Source organism: Musca domestica, unplaced genomic scaffold (assembly GCF_030504385.1).
Source record: "Musca domestica strain aabys unplaced genomic scaffold, Musca_domestica.polishedcontigs.V.1.1 14, whole genome shotgun sequence".
Classification (NCBI taxonomy): Eukaryota; Metazoa; Arthropoda; class Insecta; order Diptera; family Muscidae; genus Musca; species Musca domestica.
Genome location: NW_026712192.1, coordinates 10,484,027 through 10,509,978, shown reverse-complemented (window position 1 = coordinate 10,509,978; position 25,952 = coordinate 10,484,027). Strand labels below are relative to the sequence as shown.

The 25,952-nt window shown below is 31.9% G+C and overlaps 1 protein-coding gene across 18 annotated transcripts in view; it reads left to right on the top strand.

Moving 5' to 3' along the window:
• The window catches only part of LOC101899720 (small conductance calcium-activated potassium channel protein), a 725,164-nt gene that overhangs the window by 643,002 nt on the left and 56,210 nt on the right, over positions 1–25,952 (top strand). For 3 of the 18 annotated variants that reach the window (XM_059119187.1, XM_059119182.1, XM_059119179.1), the window contains exon 10: positions 19,039–19,174. The exons of the other annotated variants lie outside the window; for them this stretch is intronic. In XM_059119187.1, coding sequence (XP_058975170.1) covers positions 19,039–19,174 — 136 coding nt within the window. The remainder of the gene's footprint in view (positions 1–19,038; positions 19,175–25,952) is intronic. 18 annotated transcript variants of the gene reach the window in all.

The following is a 25,952-nucleotide window of genomic DNA, read 5'->3' as shown; positions in this document are numbered from 1 at the left end:
TCTTAAATATCCACAATTTTCGGAACTTTTGGAGGGACAAACAATTTTTTCAAAATATCCAGGATTTGTGGCACTTTTGGAGGACCTACAATTTCTTTTAAAATCCACGTTTTAAAGGATTTCCGGAGGCTTAATTTTTTTTAAATTGAGGATTTATGGCACTTTTGAAGGATAAGCAATTTTTTATACCCTCCACCATACATAGTATGGAGGGTATATTAAGTTCGTCATTCCGTTTGTAACTCATCGAAATAATCATTTTAGACCCAACAAAGTATATATATTCTTGATCAGCGTAAAATTCTAAGGCGATTTAGCCCTGTCCGTCTATCTGTCCGTCTGTTGTAATTACGCTACAGTCTAAACGAATTAAGGAAAATTTTACACAGATCTCTCTTTTGTCTGCATGCAGGTCAAGTTCGAAAATGGGCTATATCGGTCCACGATATCGTATAGCCCCCATATAACGGTACCTATCCGATATTCGGTATTTTGAAGATGTTAGCCATATTTTTCAATGGAATTGTCTGAAAATTCACACAAGTAGTTCATTGTAAATACTTTACCCCCTCAGAGAGAATTGTCTATGTAGGTCCACGTTATCGTATATCCCCCATCTAACGGTACCCCCGATATTCGGTATTTTGATAACTTTACCCACATTTTTCAACGGAATTGTCTTAAAATCAACACAAGGAGTTCCTTGTGGGTACTTTATACCTCGGCAGAGAATTACCTATATAGGTCCACGATATCGTATAGCCCCCATATAACGGTACCCTCGATATTCGGTATTTTGACGATTTTAGCCACATTTTTCAACGGAAATTGTACACAAGGGGTTTTTTTGTGAGCACTTTACCCCCCGACAGAGCATTCTTTATATAGGTTAATGACATCGTATAGCACCCATATAACGGTACTCCCGATATTCGGTATTTTGAAGATTTTGGCCACATTTTCAAATCGTATTGTCTGAAAATCCACACAAGGAGTTCTTTGTGAGCACTTTACCCCCTGAAAGGGAATGGTCTATATAGGTCCGTAATATCGTATATCCCCCATATAACGATACCCCCCAATATTCAGTATTTTGATGATTGGAATGAAATTATCTGAAAATCCACACAAGGAGTTCCTTGTGAGTACTTTACACCCAGACATAGATTTGTCTTAATAGGTCCACAATGTCATATATACCCCCATATATCGGCACCCTTCTGTATTAGATATTTTATTTTTTTTGAAAATTTTCTAATTTGTTCCAATCGGTGGAAGGTATTCAAAGTTCGGCCGAACTTACTGCTTTCTTTACCTGTTTTTTTTTTTAAATTCGCGATTTACGTGACTTTTGAAGGTCGAAAAATGTTCTCAAAAATCCACGATTTGTTTTGTGAGACTAAAAAATTCTTTAAAAACGGCACGATTTACAGGAATTCTAAAAAGCTTAAATTTTTCTTTAAAATTCATGATTTGGTTTGCTTTTGGGGGAATGCGAATTTCATAAAAATAATCAAGGATTTTCTTTGCTTTTGGAGGAATAAAATTTTCTTTAAAAATTCACAACTTACAGGACCTCCGGAGGCTTTTTTAATTTAAGATTTATGGTACTTTCGGAAGATGAGGAAGTTCCTTAAAAATTCACGATTAACGGACTTTTATAGGACTATTTTTTTTTCTTTTTCTTTAAATCCTCGTTGTACGTTTGTGGGATTTTAAAAAAATTCTGCAAATTGAATTTTCCACAACCTAGACTGACAATAGTACAGTGAAATTATAAAAAAAATGTAGCGAATTGGAAAAAAAAATGTAAGATCCTTGAAACAAAGTAGATAAAATCCCTTTTAGATCCTTGAAACAAAATCGGTTAGAATATCACCCTGAGGTCATTTAAAACAAATAGGTTATACAATCAACGCTATGTCCTCGAAATAAAGTGGTTAAAAATGGATGCTAGTTCTTTGAAATTCATTGAATTGTGACTTTTTGCTTTGGATTAGGTCCTTAAAAATGTTTCTGGCAAATTCCGCAACCATTTAAACAACTGCATAAAATATGCCTTATAAATAAATAATCCTTTAAATTTTTTCTTTAGGACCTTGAAAAAATCGTAGATAAGCCAACCTAGATTGAAACCAAAAAATGTCTGTTAGGCATTCAAAACATATTCCTTAAAAAATGTTCTTGGACAAATCCTTAAAAAATCCAAATTCACGCAAGGTCTTTAAAATGAATTTATCCAAATAATCGAAGTAACTTCCAATTTTTTTTAAAAAACCATTGAAATGATAGTTATTTGGAATTCATGGAACGTTATGTCAATATTCCTAAAAATATTCACAATAAATCCAAATTTCTTTATATCACACGTTTGGATCTTAAACACCAGCTTAGATTCTTAAAAATTCACTCTAGGTCTTACAATACTCACGTTAGGTCCTTAAACATCCATACTAGTCCTTGAAAATTCATGGAAATTCCAAAAACATTCACAATAAATCCGAATCTCTTTAGACCCCACATTTGGTCTTTAAACACTATGTTAGATTCTTCAATATCTCACGCTAGGTAGTTAAATACTCACGCTAGGTCCTCAAAAAATCCATGCTAGTCCATGAAAAGTCATGGCAAGTCTGCCTTTAGCTTTCGAAAATAGTTTCCTTATAAATTTATTATTTGTAAGCTCTAAAACCTGTCAATAAATATCTTGGATTATCCATAAATAATTCACGATAATTGAAATGTTAGTCCAGGAAAAATTCTCCTTAAAATTGAAAATTTTCGGACTGTAGATTTTAAAAGAAAATTTTCTAAAAATGCCTTTAGGTCCTCGAAAAAATAATTAAAAATCCATAATATGTAGACTATAGTTCCTTTAAAAATATCCTTCAAATGTCAAAAATTATTGAACTCAAGACTATTAAAAAATTGTTTAAAAAACTACGTTAGATCCTTAAAACCCCATAAAGTTTATGCTTATGAATGTCTATCTTGGGATTTTGAAACCAACCCCTTTTTACAATCCAAGGAACATTAGCGAAAGGATACTCAAAAAAGTTATTGTCATCTTCCAATATTTAAATGAATCTATGATGGTCGGCCTATGACAAAATGTTCCTAACAATCCAATTTCATTGGTCTTTGAAAACGATCCTCAAATTTTTATGCATTTTAGGTGCTTAAAAATGTTCTAAAAAATATAAAAGGTCCTTTAAAAAATATCCTTTAAAATCCTTCAAAACCGCATTCATTATAGGTCCTTGAAAAAAAAATTTTCAAAAATGATTTAACGTGAAAAAATATCCTTAAAAATAGCCAATTATTAGACCTTAGGCCCTCGAAAAAAATAATTTTAAAAATATCTTATTTTATATCATAGTTCTCAAAATATTCAACATTAAAATTAGGTTGCCCCTTTTTTAGCTTTTACCTACTTTGATATTTCCATGAATATACTCAATATTTTTTTTCGTGAATTTTCAAAACTTCTGTACCATTGCAGAACTTAATTACATTTTATAATTAACCCCACCCAGCACTCACTCACACACTCACTGACTGACTCATACACTTTCTCACTTTCACTGTCACAGACATAGACAAATGGAATTCAGTTCTTTGCACCAAACCAAAGCATCTATCCAATCAAAACGAATTCTGTACAATTTAATTTAAATACATTTGTATTTTTTGGTGTTGTTTTTGTTGCTGCTACTGCAATTGTTTTTTGGCCTTTCTACTGCAATCTGTAATCCACAAAGTTTTCTTCAGCAGGCAATTAAACAAAATAAACTGCAGAATGTTAGTTTATTTCTCATTCCACTCGACTGCATTTAAACTGATATTTTTTGGGGATTTTCTCTTTTTTGTGAGTTTTATTTTTTTTGCATTTTCCTTTTGCTCTTCATTTGAAAAATTTTTGATAAATTTATGATCACTAAATCCCTTTTTTTGTTTTGTTGGTGTACGGAAATTCCAAACAATTAAATGTAAAAGAATTTAAAATGCAAGAAAAAAAGTCCGAAAGGAAATAGTAAAAGAGGTCAAAGACTTTTACACTTTCGATGTATGGCATATTATTTAGAAAATACAAGTTACAGAAATATAATAATCAAAACCTGTAGCCTGTAAGGGTATGTTTTGCTATAGTGCAATTCCAAATTTTTTTTATTATAGAAAAATTTACGAAAAAAAAAAAAACAATTTAAAAAGTATCAGTCGGTTTTGACGACAGATGTATATCCTCTACTTCTGTTAAGATTATTCAAATTTTTGACCCTCTATGGAGTAGGTTCCGAAGGAAAGGGCCAATATTGTTCATTTCGTATTGGACCTAAATAAATATGATATAAATATTGTGGCGTGCCAGGTTGGGACTACATTGGTTACTCCCTTGACTTTATGTAATATGTTATAATTTTTACGATATCATAACAATATAGTTACCAAGGTTAACTGATTCAAACCGCTAAGGCAATATGCAAATTTTTGGAAAGGTCTATGGAATAGAATTTTGAAACCAAAATTTTGGATTTTTTTTTTTTTTTTTTTTTGTTATTCGTTTCTGCCATGAGCTGTTACCCCTTGTTTTGTAGACACAAACCATTTGCTCAACATGAATTTTGTTTAGCCCTTACCATTTTAGGTCTTTGTTTCATACTTCATCTAATACAGATAGAAAAATATTGGTATGGGCAAAATTACAAGGAAATCGAACATTTGTACCCAATTTTATGAGAAATCATAAATTCCGAAAAATTTCCAGAAGGGGTTCGCGGATACAACAGATCTTTTGTTAGCAAAAATGTTTGCAGGTGTGAAATTTGAAGAGAATTGGATGCTTACTTCGCTGTCTTTAAGCGTATTATTTTTTTTTTAATCTTAAAGCTTATGTGGGGTAGGAACCGGAAGAAATGGTCCGATCTCTACCATCTTTATAACTTATCATCTGTTGATGGAAATATTGAGATGTACCAAGTCTGAATGGAATCGGATGTTAATTTCGTTCTTTATGATCTTCATGGATATTCAAAAATGTCAGCCTTTGTGTGGGAGGTACCAGAACGAGTGGACCGATATTTTGTCAGTGGAAATAATGGGATGTGTGAAATATGAAGAGAATCGGTTGCTTATTCCGAATTTTATAATCGTTTTGGTTATTCAAAACTTTGACCCTTTGTGGGGGAAAGCAGAAGGAATGGTCCGATCCCTACCATCTTTATAACAGATCTTGTGTTAACAGAAATATTGAGATGTACAAAGTCTGAAAGGAATCGGATGTTAATTTTACATAAATAAATGGGATGCGTGAAATATAAAGATAACCTGATGCGTATTTGTGATTTTATAAACGTTTTGGTTATTCAAAACTTTGACCCTTTATCTTTATGGGGGAGGTGGTAGAAGGAATGGTCCGTTTTTTTTTAACCGATCCTGTGTCCAGATGTGCCAAGTCTAAATGAAATCCGATGTTATTTTCGCGTTTTGTGAGCTTCATGAATATTCAAAATATTAATTCTTTTTTGGGGAGGTATCAGGAGGAGTGGACCGATTTATATCTTGACACCAGACCTTGGGTTAATAAAAATATTGGAATGTGTGAAATTCGAAGATATTCGGACTCTTACATCACATTTTATGAGAGTTGTAATTAATCAAAATGTTTACTCTTTGTGGGGGAGGTACTTAATGGGGTGGACCGATATCATCCATTTTTGAACCAGACCTGGAACTGACGCAGATATTAGGATTTGCAAAGTTGGAACAAAATCGGATTATTTCTTCTCTTTCTGTGCAGAAAATATTGTTTTTTTTTTTTTTTTTTTTTTTTGAAAATTTCGACCATTTGTGGGGGAGGTACCAGAAGAAGTGAACCGACATATTCCATATTAACACCAGTCCTCTATATTAACACCAAAAACATTGGAATCTGTGAAATTTGAAGATAATCGGACTCTTACATCACATTCTATAAGAGTTGTAATTATTCAAAATTTTGACACTTTGTGGGGGAGGTACTTGATGGAGTAGACCGATATTATCCATTTTTGAACCAGACCTAGAACTGACGAAAATATTAGGATTTGCAAAGTTGGAGCAAAATGGGATTATCGTTTCTCTTTCTGTGCAAAAAATATATTTTTTGAAAATTTCGACCTTTTGTGGTAGAAGTACCAGGAGAAGTGGACCGATATGTTCCTTCTTAACACTAGACTTTGGGTTAATAAAAATATTATGATTTGTGTAATTTGCAGACAATCGGACAATCTTTTACATCACATTTTATAAGAGTTGTAAGTTTCAAATTTTTGACCCTTTGTGGTGGAGGTACCGATATTGTACATTTTCGCACTGATGAAAATATTAGGATTTGCAGTACTGTGGATACTCCCTTTGAGAGTTATCGTGGGCACCAGCCAGACAAACAGAAGGACGAACAGACGGACGGACATCGCTACGTCGACTCCAAATGTCCTGTAACGGACTTGGTCAAAAGAGTCCTAGGGTCTAAAACCATTATTTCGACTAGGCACGTTTTGACCGTATCAAATGATATATACCCTCTTTGGCCATATGGCTGAGGGTATAAAAACTACGAATACGGAGATTTTCTTCAAGTATCCACAATCAATTGAACTTTGATCTTTTAAAAAAATAGCTTTAGTGGCCTATGATAAATAGCCTGAAATCCTTGAATAAGGATTCTGAATTTCTGTGCATCTTAAAATATATCTGCAAAACTTTGCGAACATCCTATTAAAGTTTTGTCCTTTAAAATCTATCCTACAGTTATTAGAGTATTAGTCCTTAAGAAAATCTCCTTAAAAATTAATAACTGTTGGGCGAAACTAAAAAAAGGAGGTGAGAAGTAGAGTTTTGGTCCTCATGCACATCTACGATAAAAATCCTCCATTAATAAACTTTTAATGCCCGAAAAATTTACTGGACCATTCCTTGAAAGAAAATTGTTAATAAACTCCCACGCTTTTTGTATGGACTTTTGGTCCTTGAAAATCGGCAGCAAAAATATTTAAAACATTTTTATTAAAATTCACATTTATAAAACTTTTGGTCCTTAAAAAAATCCCTTAAAACTGCTATTAATAAGATTTTAATCCTTGGAAAAAATCCTCAAAGTCCGCAATTGTTGGATTTTTGGTCCCCTTATTTTACACTTTTTTTTAGAAATTGTCCTTAAAATTCTCTGCATTTTTTTTTTTTTTTTTTTTTTGATCCTAAAACCATTTACTCAATATACCCAATTTTTTTGGAGATGGGTCTCAGAGACAATATTTTTAAAAATTTTCGCATCGCAGAGGCTGGCAAAGTCCCATAAACTCCTAGAAACCCACAATTGTTCTTCAAAGCCAGTCTTAAAGAGAGCCCTTAAAAGGTTAACAATTTCCAAATGATAGTTCCTTGAATAAAGTCTTAAAAAGCCGAAATTGGGACAGCACTTTGTCTATTAAAAAATAACCCTAAAAAGTTCTTTTTATCTTTGAATCCTTTGACTTTTAAAAATAACCCCAAAAATTCTTTTTAATCCTTGCGAAAACAATCTTTAAAAATTCCCGTTCATTTTTCCGATTCTCAACAAATGAATATTAAAAAAATGCACAAATTTTGCCATGATGGGTCTCAGAATGAATATTTTTAAAAGATTTTGAATTGTAGAAAAAGTCGTTAAAATTCTCGTTTTTTTTTCCTAACAGAATATCCTGAAAATGCCCAATTGATAGGTATCAGAGACAATATTTTTAAAAGTTTTCGCATCACAGAGGCTGGCAAAGTCCCCTGAACTCCTAGAAACCCACAATTGTCCTTTAAAGAATAAATAAATAAAGTCTTAAAAATCGAAATTGCGGCAGGACTTTGTCTATTAAAAAATAATCCCAGAAAGTCCTTTTAATCCTTGAATCCTTTGACTATTAAAAAATAACCCTAAAATATCCTTTTGATTCTTGAAAAACAATCTTAAAAATTGTCGTTTAATTTTCCGATGGTCTTCAAATGAATATTCTAAAGATTAACAAATTTTGGCGTGATGGGTCTCAGAAGGAATATTTTTACAAGTTTTCGTATCACGGAGGTTAGGAAAGCTCCCTGAAGCTCTAAAAACCCCAAAATTGTTAGGAGCTCATACGTTTGAACCGAGGAAAGTTTAGGTTACACTTCTCTCTTTTTAAAATCTGAAAAATATGTTATCCTGGCGACTGCATATAGTTAATTCTTAATCCAGCTTTCCCCCCTTTGTTATTCCCCTCCATCCACCTTACAAGCCACCTAAATGTTTGCTTCAACTACCTTCAACTTTGCGAAACGAATTCAATATCAAAGGGAATAGCAAAAAAGTACCCCCCACATTTGGAATTCCATTGCATTTGCTGTTGTTGTCATTGTTGTTTTTGTTAACACTTCAAATTTTTTTTGCTGTTATTTTTGTTGTTGTGTAAAATTTGTGTTTTTTGTGTGTCATCATCTAAACGAAAGAAAAAATCTCTTTGCCACACCCAATTCCTTTACTGCCAGAAATTTCTTTTGCCATGTTGTGTTCGTTCGTTATCATAAGTTTTTATAAAAAAACCAAATTCAAATTTCTTTACTAAGTTTAAGTTATGTTTAATATTGGATTTTTTTTTTTTCATTTTTCTTTAATTTTGTATTTTAGTATTTGGTTTTATTTGAAATTATTTTTATTTCTTAGAAAATGCATTCCATAACTTTCGAAATTTATTTAAAAAAAAAAAACAAAAACCAAATTCCAAATTGCATATGGATTGAACTGAACTGAATTGTAAAGTAAGGGTTTTTTTTCGGTTTTTTGGGATAAAGACTATGAAATGTAAATGAAGTTGTTAGCCAAGTTATAAAACGAAAGAAGAAAAAAATTAACTAACAAACATGCCAAACCAACCAGCACCAAAGGTCAGGTGAAAAACCAACTAAAAAAAAATAAACGAAAAAAGTTAATGAAAAAAGAGAGAAAAAAAACCAAACCAAACACAAAACGCCATAACCAAAATCTGGAAGGTGCACCCAGCACCACAGCACAAAAAAAGGTGTAAAAAGTTTACTTTTTTTGGTCCATGAATATTTTAAGGATATTTAAAATAGATAAGGCAAATATTCACAACGGCCCAAAAAAAAACTCGAGAGAACACGGTTATGGAGCCACCTCTCAACGAAGTGAGAAGAGAGCAATCATGGAACTCAAAAAAAAACTCTAAACCTATTTGCGTAGAAAACAAGATTAAAACATGTTCTGTTTTCATTTATCTTTTTTTTTCTTTATCCATTTATGTATTTTCTATTTTCTTTTCATATTTTTTTCTTATTTTTCCTTTTTTAAGTTTTCTTTTTTTATTTTTGTAAAATTTCCCTTTTAGTTTTGCAAATGTATTTGTTTGTTTCCTCTCAGTATTTCAATGGTCTCTTCATTAATTTCTCTTGTCATTTCTCCCTTCAATTGCAATGACCTCAGTTGAAGAGCTATTACCATATTTTATTGACATCCGCTAACCATTATTTCACACCCCCCCCTTTCTCCATCTCTCCACTTTCAACTCTCGTTCATTTAATCATTATGTGAATTGTACAGTGATAGTTAAGTTTAGTTTTTCGTCTCTGAGCAAGCAACAAAAACTATTACATTTTTTTTAAAAAAATACAATATTACATACATACACAAATTCACATATATACATATAATTACTAGATGTATACATATACATATGTATATGGAAAAATATGTATTTATAGTTTTTAATTAGTTTCTGATGCAAAGTATTCTCTAGACATACTTTAGGATTTCTATAATCGGGATGACTCCCTTACCCAATAAGGGGTACTATATATTTCATAGAAGATCGCTTAAGAAGTATTCTGTTCCATTGAAGACCCCGCAATAGATTTTCTTCTCTTAAGAAGGCTATCTAAGAGGCTTGCTATTGTGTGAGAAGACCCCTACCTCCTATCAAAGATTCGAGAGACGAGAGGAGATTTTAAGTCACATAACTTCATATATCCTCTATACCTCCTCACCTTAGAAGGAAACAAGACATTTGTAGAAGTTGTCTATAGAAGAGACGTCTTAATGGGTCTCCTATACAATATAGGACTTCTTAATCGATGAACTCTTAAAGGGAATTTATATAAAGTGAAGGGCTTCTTGATGGCCTCTCAGCCATCTGGCTGATACGGTAGTATGAACATCCAAAAGAGCTACCTTATGTGGGTGTGGTGGAAAAATCATTCAAAAATGGTTATAGAACCCAGAGCTTTTTCTAGCTACTCCATTATAGAATGTTTGAAGTCGACAACAATTAATAATCAGTCCGTCTTTTTATGCACTTTACCATAGTATGAAGGGTACCTCTAAACATCCCATAAAGTATATATACAGGGTGAGATAAAAAACTGCAACAAAGTCAAATCTTTTTAATTTTATTTATTGAAAACAAAAACTTTTGGAAATTTCATCAAATTTTAGAATAAGTTTAGATTTCTTCGAATTGGTCACCTTTGGCACGAATTTTGGCCTTCAAATGGCCAATGAAACCGTCACACGCTGCCCGAATGTTGCTCTGCGGTATTTTGGGCTATTCCCGGCGAAGCGCTTGCTTGAGGTGATCGACACTTTGGTATCTTTTTTGGTGCCAGTGATAGGAATAATTTTAACAGCTGTCGGACGAGTGGCTTTGGAATGAGAGCAGTCTGAAGTTGGTTGTAGTTTTTCCATCTCACCCTCTGTTTATATATGTGGTTGATCAACGTAAAATTCTTTGTCGATTTAACAATAACCGTCTATCTGTCTGTCCGTCTGTGGAAATCAGTCTAGTTTCCGAATGAAATAAGGTTGGTTAATAGAATTTCATTCAGATTTGTGTAACTATATAACATATAACTGCACCGAGAGATCTTTTTTTTTTTTTTTTTGGGTGTTTTAGTCACACTTATATTCCGAATTTGTTGTAAATTGGCAGTATATGCTCCCAGAAACATTCTGGCAGAGAAATGGTACTATAGATCTAAATTTTGGTATGGTTCCCATATAACTGTACCTCCAGATATTCGTATTTTGATAATTGGTGTCATACTTTTCAAAGGAAAGGTTTCAAATTTTGGATTTTGGAGTTCCTAATGAATACTATATCCTATGAGAGAAAATTGCTCATACAGGTCCACGTATTCGTATAGTCCCCATATAACGGTACCACACTATATTCGATATTTTGATGATTATAGCGATAAAATTCACCGGAATTGTTTCAAATTTCGTATTCTAAATTCGTAGGGGGTGCTACAGTCTTTGACCGAAAATTGTCCATGCAGGCGCAGGTCTTTGTATAGCCCTCATATAACGGTAATATTTTTCAACGGAATTTTTTTGAAAATTTGTAAATTTCTTTCAAATTGTGAATGATATTCAAATTTCAGCCCGGCCGAACTTACTGATTTTTAACTTGTTTAATGTAATCCTTCTCGAAATCGTATCATATGCACATGATATTTGGTACTATGTCTTCATCCGATTTGTTGGAAATCAGTTCAGAGTTGGATACACCTTCCATATACACATTAGTTCCCTCTGATTCCATATCATGGCTGCTCCAAAGCCATACTCTCACTTTAAAAAAGATTTATAGTTGATATAATCTACTTCACATTAATTTCCAATATAACCGTTAATTTTTTTTTTTTTTGGGTATCTACTAAATTGACCTTTAAATGTTGGCCTTTTTTGTTTATTTTTTGAAAAAAAAAACCGAAAATATCAAATTACTACTCATTTGGTTAGAAATTAGGGCCGAAACCTTGAAAACACCAAAAATCGGGAGGTGCTAGATATTGCTCCCATATATATCTTCGTCCGATTTGCTTTTTTATTGTGCACCATACGTGTAATATTAGCCCAAATATTATGGAATTCTGCACATACGACCAGATTGGGCCTGAAAATAATTATGCCAAATTTTATCGAAATCGGTTCAGATATAGCTATAGCCCTCATACATATTGTTCATCCGATTTGTTATTTTTGTCCTCCGCAGGACGCTTGGTGATTTTTATTGTGCACCAAACGTTTAATGTGTTCCCAAATGGTATGAGATTTGGCACATACAACCGAATCTAGTCCAGAAGCTTGTGCGTCAAATTTCGTGAAGATCGGTTCAGATATAGCTATATATACAGCCGTAATATGCACCCTGCAACAACGATATTCAGGGAAAAATATCAAATACAACTCAGAAATATCTTTGTCAAATTTTATCGAGATCGGTTCAGATTTGGATATAGCTCCGATATATATCTTTATTCGATTTGAAGTTAATTGTGCACCAAATTGGAAATACCAGCCCGAATGGTAAAGACACAAATGCCTCGGCATATTTAGTAGAAATCGATTCAGAAGAGGATATTCCTCTCATATATTTGTTCCTTTGGACTTTGAATTATAACAAAAAAAAAACCATAAAAACTTTTATTTGTTATGTGAAGCTATACTAAATATGCAAAGTGGTGTAGGGTATCATAAAGTCGGCTCCACCAGACTTTAAGACTTTTTTACTGTTTTTTTTTTTTCTTTTTTTAATTTTTGAAACACCCAACAAAAATAAAAGATTTGGTTCGTTTGCCAGATAAAACACAATTATATTATATAATATAAATATATAATATATTATATAATATTAATATATAATATGTTATATATATATATATTTATATATATATATATATAATATATTAATTATATAATCCAAAATAGATTATCATTCGTCTAATTTGCCAACGAATGGAAAATACTATTGTGGCAAAAACAAGCGTTTATATTCACTGAGAACCAGAAAATTCTAAATACAGCTGATTTGGTTGAAAGTATGTACAAAACCCTTGAAATATTTCAAAGCAAAAATTACCTTTGAATAAGGAGCAATCCCAAAAAGCGGACCTACATTAAATATTTTCTAAAAGAAGTCAAACTATCCGCTGAGAACCCGATATGTTAAATTAAAAGTAATTTGGTTAGAAATTGGGGATGAAACCTTAAATGTACCAAAACCAAGAGCTACTGTTATATGGGGGCTGTAATAGATAATGGGACGCCAATGCGTATACTTGTTGCCATATCTATCTGTTTGTACTCATACGCCACCATGTACCTGGTGTAATGTTAAGATAGATGATACTTAAAATATGAAAAATAAATCTTCTTAAGATTTCACATTTGTTTTTACATTACATATTTTTTTTAAATTTGATTTCGCTTACTTTGTTATTTTTAAATAAATTATTTTTTACATGTAACTTAGTGTCTAACCCATACGTATTGCCAGACAATAATAACCAACAAACAAACAACAAGAACAATATGGTGTAATCAATGCAAACCAACAACAAATTTGTAGTTAACTAAATGTTTTTATTTTTTTCATATATACAAAGCTTGTCAATTTTGTTCTTAAAAAATAATTTATTCATATTTTAATCATTAGTTTTTTATGTTTATTTATAATTTTCATAATATCTCAGTGTAGTTTAAATTCATAAAAATTAAAGTAAAAAACTAAAAAAATAGCAATCAGCATTTTTTCTTAATTTATTTACATCATATTTTTGTGTGTGTGTCTAAGTGTGTGGATACCATATCAATATTACAAGCAAAAAAAAAATACAAAAAAAAACAAAACTAGCATGAATAAACAAAATATTCAAACTATGACCAATATATCAAACTACATATCAATAGATATATTTTTCTGTGTGTGTATTCGTTTTTTTTTTTTTTTTTTGTTCAGTAGCAAAATAAATAATATTTACAATTCAGTGTATTCGAAAACAACAAAACTGACAAACGGCAAACGGATATTTGTTTGTTGGCATTTTTATTTAGGAGATATGGTTAGGTCTTTTACTCTCATCCATTCATTGCAATATTTATATACATTTTTATTTCTGAAGCAGAATTTTTGAAAAAGAAGAAGGTGATAACAAAATATGTTGTTACAAAATTTGAACAGGTTTTTTTTTTTTTTGTATATTTGCAAGCGAAAAATATTTTTAATAAAGAAAAGTCTGCAGGTATTTTGTCCATCCACATACGATCAATATCGATGAAGTCAGGTTCGAAGGAAAGAATATAGTACCATAAAAATGTTAATATTGATGATCTATTTGATATCAATCCCATATTAGGTATATCCTGATTTTGGGTATTTTCAAGATTTTGGCAACAATTAAAAACTGACTTGGTATACATTTAGCATTTTGAGTTCTCATTGAGTTCGCCTTTAAAAACGTTGAGCAGAGGAACTAATCCTCACAAAATATATGGAGTGTAAGGCAAGGATTTAGAATTGAAATGGTAATCTAAATTTTTTTGTATATTACAGATCCCATATTCCACATATTTACACGATTGCATGACTAAAAACTTCAGAGATAAAACTAATAATATAATATATTTTTTTTTGGATTCGTTTAAAAATGGCTTGACTACAATAATCTGATGATGGGTATGTGGGGTTTCTTAGCTCTATATTTAACCACAGTTTATATTTACGTACTAGAAAGACAACTGGCATTGAGCATTACTTAGACACAAAAGAAGCCTCTCTGAAGGTTCAACCTAGTAATACACAGCATTAATGTTCAAGAGTGGTTTTGAATGTTTGGGGCGAAAATAAGGCACAAAAATAACTTTTTTTTAAAAATTGTTTAAAAAAATGGTAGCCTGCTCAAAAACGTACATTACCCAGTCCGCCAACTTTTTTATTATAAATTTCGAACGTCGCGATGAATAGAAGAAGTTCGAGAGTAGAACTTTTGCAGTGATTTAGATTTATCTGCACTAGTAGTAGAATCAACTGTCCAGTAACTCACAACAATTTCGTGTGGCTGTTGAGGAAAGTAAGGTGAAATTTATTCAATATCCACTCCTTCGTGAACCTCCCAAAAATGAACAAGAACCTCAAAAAAAAAAACGCAAAGCGCAAAAGAATCCAATTTTGCTACCACCACCTCCTTTCATATCTACCCACAAATAACACTGTGCGATTTTCTTGTCATGGTCTGCTGGTGGAGAAAGAGGTGATAGTATTCGGTTAGCAAATTAAAGATCCCAGTAGGCTTGGGCTTCCAGGCCAAACTTTTTAGGGTCCTATACATACATATAACCTTAACCATACACAGAGGGCCGCAAAGGCATTTGGGTTACTTGTAGAGTTATTTGTACAAATTTTTAGCCATTTATTTCATACTTATTTTAGGCAAATTTTGGTAATAGGAATTCTTAGTAAGAAAAAACCATCTTTGTAAAACAACTTTTTATGCAGGCTCACATTTTGGTATAATCCTCATAAGAATTTATGTCCAGATTTCACTTATTACCGGGCCCTTGCCACTTTCCTCAATTGATTTGTCCCTTATTTGGTATCTTAGTTTCTAAGGGTCTTTTCCCAGAAAACATTCAATATATTTTCAATGGTTCGGATTGTCAATGGTTAAAATTGTAAAAAATGCAATGGAAACCCCTCTAAGGGATTTGCTGTAATAATCCAACACGATTACCTCCACTTAGATTTATTGAAATTATTGACTGGAAAAGAAGACCTGGATAGTATCGTAATATGGAAAAAAAGAAAAACTAATAAATACAACATTGAGTTCTATTGGGCCAAACTTTTTATACCCTACACCATGTGAACACTTCACTTAGGGTCTGTTTGACTATGCTTCAAATGCCAAAAAATTAAAGTTTCGTTATATGAGGACTATCCTTTAATTGAATATTTTTTAAATATCAAAAAGCAGCTGATTGGGCTGTAATTTGAGACAGAAACCTCTAAAATACTAAAATCAGGAGATATCATGGAACCTAACTAGAGATTATACCTAACATTGTATTCCACTGAGAACACCAAATATCGGTACAATTCTTCTGGTACCCATAACCAAATCTTGGATAACCAAATCTGGAGTGCTCCCGCTCGAATTCGAGTATAGAGTAAAACTTCTAGAAAAAAGTTCGACATCGTTCGACGCATGCTCACTCCTATGCTTCGCTCGTTTTAGAGTGCGAACAAAATTTGCTCACTCTTTTAGTTTTTCACTCTTTTAGTTTTTGTTAAACCGTTGTATGAACTTTTACTCTATTTTGATAGATTCGACTCCCTCCCTTTTTTTTCAAACAAGAATGAAACGGAAGCGCTCTCAAATAAAACATAAGAGTGAATAGTAAAATCAATCCCCAATTCATCTCAATAAACACAGCAGTGAAAGCCTTCTCCACAAGCGTCCAAAGTTCTAAAAGTCCTGATTGGCATATAACGCGTATCTAAAAGTCGAAAATCATTATATTTGTATTAATCTATATAGGGTCATTTATTCCTCTGCCTCACATAATGTGGGTTAATCTTTTGAAAATCGTGTAGCCCGTATTGGGAACTCCTATTCGTTCCAAGGTTTGCAGCCTATATTTACTATATTTCTCAAAGTCACTACCTCCAAACGACAACACAAAACGGCTTATCAGAAATCTCGCTATCTTCCGAGTAAAATTGAAAAAGCATAAATTCGGTTCTCTGAGTACTTTAGATCCACGGTTTCCTGTAGCCCCCATTTAACGGTACGTCCTGGTATTCGGTATTTTGACAATTCAAGACACACTTTGAATTGTTTAACATTTGATACTAACAATTTGTAATGGCAAATCATTGCAGATTTCGGTTCCTTCCGAAATTCGGTATTTCGATAATTTTACCCATATTTTCAGCAGAATCGCTTAAATTTCGGTATGTAGAGTTTATGATGGGTTAATTCTTCTGTGACAAAGAATTACTAGAATTATTATATTATTTCTCGCCTAAAATGGTGCCTCCGAATATTTGGTATTTTGGTGATTTTGGACACATTTTTAACAGATTTTTTTTCAAATTTAGTATTTAAAACACGCAATAGAAATCGGAACCAACCAATTTCACTGGCAAAAAATGGAAGTGGTTCCAATATTAAATTCCGGTACTTTTATGTTTAAAGGGTTTCTTTACCTCATGGTGGAGGGTATTAAAAATTCGGCCTGACCGAACTTTATGAGGTTTATCTTCATTTCGTTTGAAAATTTTATTTTTTTTTATAAGTGTTTCTTGGCCAAATTTGGAAGGTAGGCCAACTTTGCAGTATTGCCTCGTAATAACGTACCCAACGATAATTTTCGCTTTAAAATTTTTAAGCACATTTTAGCATCGTTTTCTGCGGCACTTGCAGCTTTAAATGCAACTCGCTGTAATACATGATTTCAAATTATAAAATTAAAAGTTTTTTTCATTCAATATTTTGATTATTTCAGCGACATCATTCGCGGAATTGTTTAAATTTCGTATTTGAAGATCTTAATGGGTACTACAGCCTATGACAAAAAATTACTTATACAGGTCCAAGTCTTCGTATAGCCTCCATATGAAGGTCATTATTTAAATGACATTTTCCGAATTTGTTGAAAATTTTCAAGTTTTAGCAGCTTTATTAATTGTTTAATATATCCACTTACTAATTCAATATTTTAAGAATCGGTTTCGACGAAATCCTTTCGACTAAAGGATCGGATTTTGTATCGCCTTATGCACCAGAAAATTTGCTATTTTTGAGCAAGTCCTATATCACCGTTTTATTAGATATTGATATAATCGACATTAATGAGCTATAAACTCAATGTTTCGTCTTCTTTCCGGAAAAAAAAAATTCTGCTTCAGAAAAAATGTATATAAAAATTGTATAAAATAATTAATTTTAATATTTTTTTCTTAATTAACAAATGAAAAGAGCTTTTTTATTTTTTTTAGTTTTATTTTTTTTATAAATAGTTATTTATATATTTTATTATTAATTTTTTGTAAATTTTGTAAGAATTATTATTATTTTTTTTTTTTGTGTTACTGTCTACAAAAATTCTTTGTTTTTGTCCGATTTGTTTTATTTTCTATGTGTTGAGTATTAAGTTCCAAAAAAAAACCAAAACAAAAAATCAAGTAAAAGTTGTTTGTTCTATACCAGAAAAGTACCATCCGCCCCCCTTAAACCAAAAAAAAAAGAACAACCCAATAGTATGAAATGTAAATGTAATTTAGATCAGAATTTAAGTTGAAAATTAAAAATAAAAAACAAAAAAATAAATAGTAATTACAATATAATTCACATAATAACATCACTCAACTCTATTGTTTTTTAATTTATTTATTTGTTTTTCTTTCACTTTTTTCGGCCCATAATCTACCTACCTCGTCTGCCACCATCCATATTCTACTTGTCCAAAATTCAAAAAAAAAAAAAATAAAATAAAAAAAATGAAAACGAAAATCAAAAACCGCAAAAAAATTAAAATCAAATCAAAACTACTGCCACCACTGACTGCTACTTGTCTAACATCAACTACAAAAAACAACAACAACAACTTCTATGAAACCAATCAACACCAATGTGATACCACCACCCACTACCACACCCTGCCCAAAAAAATCGCAATCAACTAAAATTAATTCAACAAATTAATTAAAAATGAAATTCCAACAAAAACAAACCATCCTGGCCACCATGATCACCAAAAAAATAATTTAACTAAATTGATATGAAATGTTGTTGTTTGTATGTATGTCCCCCAAATGCGTGTGTGTGTGCGGCCATCATCTAACTCTGGAAAAATTAATAAATTATTATATCTGTGTCGTTGTTGTTGTTACGGGGAAAATGCCAATTGATTATCACAAAATGAAATTGATATTTGAAAATCACCACAATCGGAAAAATATAAATGAAATTTATGACACCCCCGACGCTTGCGATCCACCCTTTCATCCATCCATACAACATGACAACAACCACAAAAACACAACCGCCACCGCCATCGAAACTGAAAATCATCTGCCAACCAAAACAAAAAAAAATCGAATTCGAAAACGAAAACAACAAATTTTGTTGTTGCTGTTGTTGGCAAATTGCATTTGTTGTTAACAAAATCAAACAAACCATCCGAAAACACACACACAGATTCCACGACGAAGAGCACGCGAATTTGCTAAATGCCATGTGGCTGACAGCCATAACATTTCTCTGTGTGGGCTATGGTGACATTGTGCCAAACACATACTGTGGACGTGGCATAACATTAACCTGCGGCATGGTGGTAAGTATCCCAAAACAAAACAAAAAAATCTGAAAAAAAAATCAAAAACAAAACACCAACCAGACCAGCCCCTCGAACACTACCGCAAAGCCAAGTCCAAAGCAAAACACATTTAACCGGAACTGCCAAAACCGAAACCGTACCGAACTAACGAATGAACCAAAACAAAAACGAAAAACGACAAGCCAAAACCGAACACAGAAATTGAATCGAACAAAACGCCATAACCAAAGCCAACAATTTAAAATAACAAAAAAATAACTCAATCTCTGAGTAATTAGATTGCAAAGAGTTGTTTGTTTTGCCGCCCGCCACATTGTGTGTTTGTGTGGTCTAACCGATGAAAACCAGAGAGAGAGCGAGAGACTGTATGTGTGGGAGAGAGAACCAGAAACGTATGGCTGATATTGTTTCTTTGGCCGCCCAACAAAACGGAAACGGAAACAAACCATGCAATAATGAAACCTTTTTGACACCTCACATTTCCCGTTCGGTGGGAAAATCGTCTTCTTCCTCCGTCTTCTTCTTCTTCAGCTACGCCAACACTTGATGACAACAGGGGGCTTGCCTGCTTGATTGATGATGGTGGTGGCAATCAAGCAGTAGGTGTTACCTTATGCCGTTATTCTTTCTCTCTCCCTCTCCTGCCAGTGTTTACCTTTTTTTTTGTTATTGGCTATTCTAATAACCAAATGACCTTCCCCGCCTGCTCTCCTCTCTCAAACAGGAAACGCAACCAAAAGCCGTATTTTGATTTCAATTGTAACAATTGAATTGTTTGCAATGTCATCGCGGTCGTTGTTAGCACGGTTGTTATTGTTGTTGCTGTCAAGACTGTTGACTAAACAACACAACAATGAAAAAACAATAATAACAATAACAACTATCTCACCTAACATAAATGGGTTTATTCTTCTTCTTCATCTGTTGTTGTTCCCATTTCCCCTTTCTCACGGTCTCTCTCTTTCTCTCTCAGTCTCTCTTCTTCTGTAAAAACATTAAACATACGAAAAAAGTGTTAAAATGACCACACAAAGTATTAAATAAAAATATTATTTTTTTGTTCCTCTTGGGTTTTTGTGGTAAGATATTTCAAAACAGAGCTAAAAACGGTTGGTTTGTATTTAAAAATAAAATAACAAAAGCAAAAAAAAAAAAGAAAGCAAAGTAAATGAAGCAACCAGTAGAGGATTTCACCGCAGTACAATGTTATAAGTATTCTAGTTTAGTTCAATCCATAATAGCAATAACAAATACACTATTTATAATTTTAAAATAAATATATATTAAAAACATAATTATATTAAAAATTATTAGTTTTAAATTTATTTTTTTATATAAAATTGAACGAAGTTTATTTTAATTATTGTTTAGATAAATCCTTTTATTGCTTTGGAATAAAAATTAATTTTAAAATAGCTATTTATTTTCCTTCACTAAATTTAGACACATAACTTCGATCATTTTTTATAATGAAGTAAAACATGAACTTGCCATGAAAATTCCAAATCTTAGACTAAAATTGCGCTTCAATTAGTTTAGAAAAATAAAATTTTTCTCAAGAGTGTAAATTGTCATAGCATAGTAAGCATACTATAACTTTCATTAATTTTTGGACTGTTTTTAATTGAAAACCATTAAAAAAAGTTACATAAATCGTGCGTTCCGGCTTTATGATACCCTACACTACCAATCATATTTAGTATCACGACAAAATTTGGAGAAGGTATTTCTAGTGTTATGGAGTGTATCTTACGGCTTTAGGGAAGATAAAAATTAAATCGAATGAAGCAGATATATAGTATCTATAGTTTTATTTCAACCTATTTTCACAGAATTTCCCAAACTATTTATATCAAAATCTGATCCGATGTCGACAAAATTTGGTGAAGTTATTTCTAGACTGTGTCTTGTATCCAATATCTTTGTTTAGGAGGGCAGGATACGCCGTTGTAAGACTTACATATCAAATCAAGAAAATGTATATGAGCTTTAGATATATCTGGGCCGATTTCCATTAAATTTGATATAAAAATCCATCCGAATATATATGAGATGATGAGATTTTTATTTAAATCGGGACCGATTAGAACGTATTTCAAATGGGTTTGTCCTTAAGTCAAATAAAAAATTACCCGCCAAATTTCATCTGTAAATGCGTTATGTACTGTACCAGCAAAAATACATGAAACAGACGTACCGAAAATCATAACTTTACTCCAAGTGTGATTCTATGCAGATCACCAAAAGGAATTATGGGTTTTTGTCGATTCCTTCTGCATGTAGAAAACGAATGAACGAAGACATTATACCACTGTGCTGTCGAGGGTATAATTGAAAATAGGGTTCCACACTTCGAAATGTAACTTCTGTCAGATGATTTTCACAAATTTTAGTTGTTTTCAATTGTTGCAGGCAATATGGAGTGGCGTTCTTATACCCCCAGCATTATGGCAAGCGAGGATATATATCATTTAATACGGCCAAAACGTTTCTAATCGAAATAACGGTTTTAGACCTTAGATCTCTTCGGACCAAATCCGTTTCAGGACACTTGGAGTCGATCTAGGGTTGTCCATCCGTTTGGCTGGTGCGCACGATAACCCTCGGAGGGGGTATCAGATTTGATCCAAACCTGGTACATCGTATTATGGTCAAACTTAGATCGAGTTCGGAGATGGACAATATCGGTCCTCTCCTTCTGATATCTACCCTACAAAAGGTCGAAATTTTCCAAAAAAAATTGACTGCACAGAAAGAGAACAAAAAATGTCCGATTTTTCTCCAACTTTGCAAATCCTAATATTTGCATCAGTGCTAGGTCAGGTGCGAAAATGGACAATATCGGTCCATCAAAAACCTTCCCCACAAAGGGTCAAAATTTTGAATAATTATAACTCTTATAAAATGTGATGTATGTGTCCGTTTGTCTTCAAATTACACACATCACAATATTTTTATTAACCCAAGGTCTGGTGTGAAGACGGACTTGTATAGTTTACTCCTTCAGGTACCCCCCACACACAGGGTCAAAATTTTGAATCCCCGTGAAGCATAAAAAACACGATTCTATTCAGACATCTCAGCATTTCCATCAACAAAAGATCTGTTATAAAAATGGTCGAGATCGGACCATTTCTTCTGATACTTCCCCACATAGGGTCGAAGTTTTGAATAACATAAACGATTATAGAATCCGAAAAAAAGCATCAGGTTCTCTTCGTATTTCACGCAGCCCATTATTTCTACTAACACAAAATCTGCTGTGAAGATGAGATATATCGATCCACACCTTCTGGTACCTCCCCCATAAAGGGTAAAATTTTTGAATACCCATAAAGCTCATAAAACGCGAAAATAACATCCAATTTTATTCTGACTTGGTACATCTCAATATATTCATCAACACAAGATCAGTTATAAATATGATATAAATCGGATCATTTCTTCTGATAGCTCCCCCACATAGGATTTAAGATTTTGAAAAATAAAACGCTCAAAGTAAATGAAAAAAAGCATCCTACTCTCTTCAAATTTCAAGCATGCAAACATTTTTGCCAACACTGATCATTTGTATCTGCGAACCCCTTCTGGTACCTCTTCCACAAAGAGTCACAATTTTCAATACTTTTATCTATTATCTTATCTTGCAAAACAAGTCAGCGATTCTTTACAACTTGCTAGATCTACATAATTCCCTCAACAGGACACCTGAGATGAATATGGAATTTATGATTTCGCATAAAATTTCGATTTTCTTGTAGTTTTGCCTATACCAATATTTATATCTGTATTAGACGAAGTATGTAATCGAGTACTTTAGTCGACTATATCGGGTACCTCACGCACATTTGAACAATTTTTAAAAATTATCACATATCTCATATAAAATGAAGGATGTAACGAAATGGACAATATTGACCCATTCATTCGGAACCTACCCCATAGAGGGTCAACAATTTCAACAATTATAACACAAGTCAATATTTATTTAAATAATCGAACATTGACCGAGGGTATACACCTGTTGGCTACATCGACTGATATCATTTGACTTGCTTTTTTTTCGTAATCCAGAGGTAAAAATCGACTTTTATACCGGTTAGTATCACAAATCGGTTAATGAATAAATTGAAAGTCGACTTAGAAATTAAAAGGGAACCACAAGAAATCTACCTATATTATCTATCTTCGTACTTATCCTCAGGCAGTTGCAATTTTTTTTCCTTCAATTTCTATTGAAGATATATTCGAAACTTTGGAACTTTTGGGTTCCATTTCTAAACTAGATCCAAATTTCGGTGAGGCAAATTCTGGCCTATCAAATGTTGTCTACCTCCTATAGCCATTAGACTGAGGGCTTAAAACTAGAAAATATCTTCGGCGTCATGAAACGAATTAATTCAAATTTTTCTGATCCTCAATTTCTAAATCAAAAAAAAAAAAAATTTGATTTTTTAAATGAATTTTTAATACAAATTTGTTGTTGTTTTCGGGGATTTCTTGAAAATTAGAACAGATACCCGAAGATTGGCTACAAATTCATTAAGAGCTTACCAAAAACCTTAGGACCAAATGTATGCAAACTTTTCTTATCCTCAATTTCTAACTCAAAAAAAAATTAATTTTGATTTTTCGAATGAATTTTTATTGCAAGTTTGTTGTTTTTTTCGGAGATTTCTCGAAAATTAGGAGAGATACCCGAAGACTGGCTACAAATTCAATAAGAGCATACAAAAAACCCTAGAAATCACCCATATCTCAAAAGGCCAAATATTTAAACATGACATCGGCGTATATATGGACTTTCCAATGCCTCATAGGGATTGTGAAGACATTAACCAACATCGAGGGAAATAAATATTACTATCTAGCGGCTATACCTTGAAAACCTATTCAAATTTTGTTTTACAATCTGCGGCAAAAGTTTGCTACATTTGTTTTATTGAAACCCCTTTTCCAATTCAGTTGAATGTACATCCTCCCTAAGCGCAATATCTGAAGATTTTTGAATTTGACTCGAACTTTTAAATTTCAAAATATCCAACAAATAAAATTATTTTTTTTTTTCTTAGAAAAAAATGGAAAATTCTGAGATAAACTATTTTTCTATACCACGGTCAAGCCACATTGTAGATTTCTAATGTAGATTTGAGTTGTAAAATTGTAGCCATTTTTAATAATTATTTAAGAAATCAATTTTATTAAATTATTATTATATGTTACATATTTAGTTTATATTAAATTTTCATTTAATTAATAATTATTTTTATTTTGGATTTTAATTTTTTATTCTTGTTGCAAAACAAATCAATGTTGTACAAACAAAAACCTAAACCCTCTATTTCTACCCCCTGTATATCCAAACAAATGCTTTATGTATTATTTTAATGTTGTTTTATTAATTAATTATTTTTTTTTAAAATTCAAAATTCTATGTTTTCTTTTTGTTGTCGTGTGCTTTTGTTGTTATCAGATATTATGTTGTTTAAAGTATTTTCCTTTTTGTGTTTATGTTTATTGTGTCAAACACTAGACTTTCTTACCAACACCAATGTCACCATCCACCATCCACCATCTCACACCATAAATCTGTGAATACAATTGTGAATTGTGAGTGAAAGAGTAAAGAGTGGAAAAAAAGAGAACAAATCATTTCACATCAAACAGCGAAGGAGTGAAAGTATTTGAAGAGATACAATTGTGTGTGTGTGTGTATGGACGTGTGTTAAATTGAAAAGAAAAAGATTAAAACAACCTTTAAATCCAAGTTCCACCAGCAATTCTCGCCAGTGTTACCCTGTAAAACCCCCACCACCACCAAACTTGTGGCTCTCCCTCATCCAAATGTATTACCTGTTAATCCGTTATTGCAAATGTGATTTTGTATTACTATTCTTCTTCTTATGATTATTATTATTATAATTACGTTTTCTATTTTTTCTTAACTTCTGCTCGTTTCATTATTTGGTTATGTTTAACTCGATTTAATACCAACAAAAACAAACAAACAACAATTATTAATTTGATAATGTTCACTTTAAATATATATTTTTTCTATCTCTTGAAATATAACGGCTTTTATATCCTTTTTAACAGCTCTTCACACCTTTATTAAAGAAAAAAAAAACTAATCCCATAGTGAATGAAATTGAAAATGCACCAATTTTTTTAATTAATTAATTATTTTTAATAAAATTTCAAATATATAATAAAAATATAAATATGATAAAAACATAAAATTATATAAAAATTTATAAAAAAGTAAATATATTATAAATTAAATAACATACAAAGATAATTTTTTTAAAAGAATTATTTAATTTAGATCAATTTAAAAGAGGATTTCGCGTTTTATTCTTTGTCGAACTCTCCATTATTAAATATATATTTTATAGACCACAAAATATGAGATACGTCCTGTCCAAAAAAATGGTATTTGCCAAGAAAAATGTAATTATGGCATTTCAAAAAAAAATAGAAATGTTAATAAAATTGTATTATTTTTCAGAATAGTTAAAATTTCTACATTTAATAAACCATTAAACGGAAGTAGAATAAATTCTCTCTTCAATCGAAGACAATTTATCAATTCTTTCTTAAGTGTTTCGTTTCAAGGTCAATAAGAAGGCATTACTTATCAAATATTATATTAAGGCGATCGGCATCAACTGTCAGTCTAAGTCCATAGACATATGGAGAAATAATCATTGCCAACGAAAAACCTCCAAAAAAAAAAAAAAATTAAAATAAAAAAAGCAGCTCAGTTCAGCCGAGC